This window comes from Dendroctonus ponderosae, unplaced genomic scaffold (genome assembly GCF_020466585.1).
Source record: "Dendroctonus ponderosae isolate FM_Combo_2020 unplaced genomic scaffold, Dpon_F_20191213v2 Dpon_F_20191213_779, whole genome shotgun sequence".
NCBI classification, from domain to species: Eukaryota; Metazoa; Arthropoda; class Insecta; order Coleoptera; family Curculionidae; genus Dendroctonus; species Dendroctonus ponderosae.
Window position 1 is genome coordinate 1,646 of NW_026018994.1, and position 4,886 is coordinate 6,531.

The 4,886-nt window shown below is 36.2% G+C and overlaps 1 protein-coding gene across 1 annotated transcript; it reads right to left on the reverse strand.

Annotated features, from left to right (window-relative positions):
- Positions 1-1,649: 1,649 nt before the first annotated feature.
- LOC125505293 lies at positions 1,650-2,220 on the reverse strand. Its single transcript, XM_048668796.1, has 2 exons — positions 2,131-2,220; positions 1,650-2,060 (listed from the first exon to the last, which is right to left on the reverse strand). Exons 1-2 carry the CDS (start codon positions 2,218-2,220, stop codon positions 1,650-1,652), a joined length of 501 nt encoding a protein of 166 aa, XP_048524753.1.
- Between the last annotated feature and the right edge of the window lie 2,666 nt (positions 2,221-4,886).

A 4,886-nucleotide genomic window follows, 5' to 3' on the forward strand; every position in this document is an offset into this window, starting at 1 on the left:
TAGGAAATTCACGCGCATTTCCACACGAAAATCGCGGAAAACTTTTACCCAAGTGCATTAAACTTTCTATAAGGCTTCTTCTAGGACTTGTTATCGTTACCGGTGTTGTAAGTGTTGTCTTTACGTGCAATTTAAGCGAGAAAAGGTGTGTTTTGTTGGTAAATAAATGGATTAAGTGCAAAAACAGTTGTTTGGACGCTGGAAAAACAACAGGTAATTAATGCATGTTTGGGTTATATCTGCGACTTTTGCTGTTAAGTGCGAATCATTCCTGTGTGTGTGTTTGACGAGAAAACGGGACTTTTCACTAGTTTTAGAAGTTTGCCTGGCAGAACCTGATTACAGGTAAAAGCCGCGTTTACACCAACGAAAACGTACACGCGGACTTTTAAATGCCCATGCTGGTCAGTTCAGATTTCAGAACCGTCCGATGGTCCCTACTTAATTTTTATTAAGATTTTCTTCACGCATTTCTGGTATACAAGAGTGACACAAAGGAAATTACAAATAGTAGTCGGGTTTTCAAAATAGGTATTTATCCATTGTAGGCGAGGTTTGCTTGACTGGAATTTGTAATGCTGGTATTTCGTCCGTTGCATTTCATTGCTGAACGAACGGAAACTTTGGGGTCTAGTCGATTAATTCGAGAATTTTCATTGTTTTGTAGTCACATTTCGATATACAATTAGCCCAAGTTTAAAACCACAGTATCACACTGATACAGGTGGGTTTCTATTATGTGCAATTTTGATTAATTTGATCGTTTTGTAGTCCTATTCCGATCATATAACTTAATAGCTATTTAAAACTACTTTATATGGCAACTAACTCACTCATATGTTTTTTTGCCCGTCTGTCAATGTGTATTTTGACGAGACTAACGTCTGTATCAAAAATTTACAAAATGATCGAGTGAATCAAATTTCTGCAATAGAGGAGAACTTCAAAAAACCGCAATTTCGCGTTAATATGATTCATTCGGTAATTTTTGTTGTCTAGTGGATACATTTTCTTTCACAATTAGCTCAAAAAAGTCGAAAGCCAATTTTCATATGGATCAACCTAAAACTATCAGTAACATTTTGGGGTTACAGACTAGTCCCGAAAAATATTTGATAGGTATAATTTAAAATAAATAATAATAGTCAGGGATCAGGTGGAAAATGTTGTCCAACTTTAAGATAAAATAAAATTTAGACGCGAAAACACTGAAAATAGTAAAATGGGTAGGGGTTAAGCAGACTTTTTTGCGATTTGTGCCGAAAGACCTCATAGGGGAAAACGTTAAATGCAAAAGATGTAAATAATAAATAAATCTAAACCTCAAATTAAACCGTCAAAATCGCAAAAACGGATTTTTTATACATTTTTTTCTCGCGTATAAATGATTTCATTTACTTACATCAAAATTTGTAAAAGTATGTCTTTTTGGTGTTGATTAACCGTAATTTTTTAGCAGTTCAGGAGACGCAAAACGAAAAAGCTACCCTTATCTTCCATGAACAATTGGCTTGTTCGCTTTTTGTACTTCGAGTGTATATATGGTAATTTAATTGGTTGTAATCCTTGGTTCGTTGCCTGTAATTTTTTCTCAAAAAAATTACGTACATATTTTTTCTTTATTCTTTCTAATATGGATACATAGTAGGCTAATGCCTGCTCATTGTCAACACGTCCTCCCCGGAGGATGAGGTCCAGCATTCTCTCCAGCGCTTTGGTGGTCTTCCCTGCGGTCTCCTTCCCACTGGATTGTTCATTTTTGCGTTTTTAGCGAGTCTGTTGTCCTCCATTCTTTCTACATGTTTGTTCCAGAATCTTCTTCTCCGTCTCACCCATCTTCCTATGTTCTGCATCCCGCATTGCATTCTGATGTCCTCACTTCGTACTCTATCTTCAAGAGTTTTGCCTTGCGTGCTCCCTAAGGTCTTCATTTCAACTGTTTTCATCATTTGTAAAGTTCTGCTTGTATCTGGTCTTGTTTCTGCTGCGTATGTTATTATAGGTGTCACTGCCGTTTTATATATCTTGACTCTGCTTTCCGTGTTGATGTATTTGTTATTCTAAACAATGTCTCTCAAACATGGCTCCATGGCTCGTTATCTCTGCTCCCAAATATTTGAAATGGGTTACTTGTTTGACTATCTTGGAGTTGATTTCCAGCTGATCTATCGGTTCCTTTGATGTTACTAAATATTTAGTCTTCTTGATGTTGATGAGCATATTTAGTTCTTATGCTTTGGTGTTAAAAAAGTGGAGTAATCTTTGGAGATTGTCTTCGTAATCTGCAAATAAGTACTTCCTATTTTGTATCCAGCCGTTCTGAGAACATTTTCTATTATTCCATCCATTATCACATTAAACACGGAGGGGCTGAGTGAGTCTCCCGGTCTAATTCATGTGTTTACGTGTATGTCTTCTGTTGCAATGTGTCCCACTCTGATTTTTGTTCTACATTGGGTGTTTATATCGCGTATTACATTAAGCAGTCTGTGTTTTAGCCCTTTTGTCCTCATTATTTTTAGAGTATCTTTTAAGCACACTCTTTCAAAAGCTTTAGTCATATCGATGAAACACATGTATGCGGGTTTATTGAATTCTAGGAATTTTTCAGATATTTGCTAGACTATGCGTATTACATCTATTGTGGATCTGTTTTTTCGGAAGCCTTGTTGTTCTTCTCTTATTCGTACGGTTTTGGTGATTTGCCCCAGAATAGTCTTATTATCAAGTAGGGTTATTCCACGATGGTTTTCTGCGAGTGCTTTCTGTCCCTTTTCAAAAATGAGTTTTGTTATACAGTTCTTCCATTCGCTTAGTAGTTCTATATTTTTCAAATAGGGTCAGTATTTCATTTTCATTCCTTCCTCTTTCCGATTCCTAAAGTGCGTTTCCCACTGTTCTGTCGTAATTTTATTGGTTCGTATGGTATCTTTTATTTTTAGCTTATTTCTTCTCAGCATTATCTGGCTTCCATATAGGTCTCTTTTAGTTCCTTTATTTTTACATTTGCCTAGTTTCTTTCTCTTCGATAGTTGGTCCAGTTTTCATGTTTTTGATTTCGCGTATATTTGATGTATGCATTCTTCCTTCGTTTAGCTAGTTATTTCAGTTCCGGTGTGAACCATGGTGTTCTGATGATTGCATTGATTACTTGTCGCTTTCCTATAGCTTCCATGGCCTCTTCTAGTATGTTATTTTTTATTGTTTTCAATTAGTGGTCTATGCTCACTTCGGTATTCACTGATCATTGCAGTATTTTATGGTTTAATCGATCTTCATACAGATGTTTTGTACTGTCATTCTAATGATTCGCCATTGAATTTGCTAATTATTTGCTGTTTAGGTTTGGTGGATTGATGTTCAGTCTCATTTTGCAAAGTACCATCTTATGATCACTTCCAGAGTTGGGGCCATTATCTTAAGTCCAATATTGTTTGGGGTACGAACTCTCTGTTTGTGATAATATAGTCTAATACCGACTGTTGTCCTCTTGTATTTTGCCATGTGAATTTGTATTTCACCTTATGTTCGATGAAATTGTTGTTGTTTGCGCATAATATTTTCAGTAGATCTCCATCTTCGTTTGTGGTTCTTTCATTAAATCTCTGCATTATGCCATCCAGTGGTTCATTTCCTATTCTTGCATTTTGGTCACTCATAAGGATATTATCTCGTGCTCTCCTTATTTGTCCATTACTGTTTGAAGTTCTTCATAGAATCTTTCTCTCTCCTGTCTCTCCTTACTTATCTCTGGTGCATAAACGCTTAAGAAGTGCGTTTTCCCATAGTTACTACTTTTTGTTGTTCTATGATGTTCCAGTTGGCCACTCTGAGTTTATTCCGTTTCCAAATCTTCCTCCATTTTCTTGCCTTTGCCGTCATGTTTTCATCAATCAAGTTCCGAGGCTGGCTTGTGGTTTTGTGGGCTGTATTGGCCTTTTTTTACCACAGGTACTAACCTGACCTGTGAACCCTCCACACTTTATCCGGGCTTGGCAGTAGCAGTTAGGCTACAGCCGGAGTTACATGTGTACATATTTGCGCTTACCTATTAAATCGATTGGTTTAGCACATTTTGATTGCTTTTTAGACTAATCCTAAAGAATAGAATAAATTCTATATTAAAGTAAATATTAAGTTCACGACAAAACCCAAAAGTTTGTGGACTTTTTTCCTGCTTTTTGGTGTGTTCTCTCCGGTGTTTCTTGGGAACACGCGGTTTATCACCACTTTTCACTCATTGAAGCTTGCACCTTTTCCATAAGAAAGCAGGCCTCGCCATTTTACTTTGAAGTCCTAACATCTCTCACCATGCCGATGCTGCACGTACAAAAATTAATACCTTATTAGCATGTTGTCAAATTCATGTTTTGGGGGAAATAACTGCGTAACATTATTTAAAAAAAGCCAATAACTTCCAACCCCATCCAAACGAAGGAAAACAGAAAACATTTACCGAAACTAATCAAAATTCACCCAAATTAGTATCTACAACTTTAAGAAAAATCAATTAGTCGGTCCCAAGTTTTTTGGCAGTGACGTCATTTTACTGCAAAACTTTTTTTCGTTTAATTAGGTGTTTTAAAGCGTGCTGAGCTTTTTCGGCTTTTTGTCTGTCGAGGATAACATTTTTTCAAGCAATTTTTCAAAACGAAGTTTCAAGCAATGACAGCAAAAGCTCTTGATTATGAATTAAAATTTGTTATTTTCCCATACAGTTGCTCGGTAAGTCAATGGATGTATTTTGCAATATTAACGGAAAATAGTTATTCTTAACGTAGTTAGATCGGATATTTTTGCAAATTATTGGAAGAATCTATAGTTTCAGCGAATGTATTAACAAAAGTTCCCGTATATCGTCCATTAATGTACAGCTTTTGCTTGAA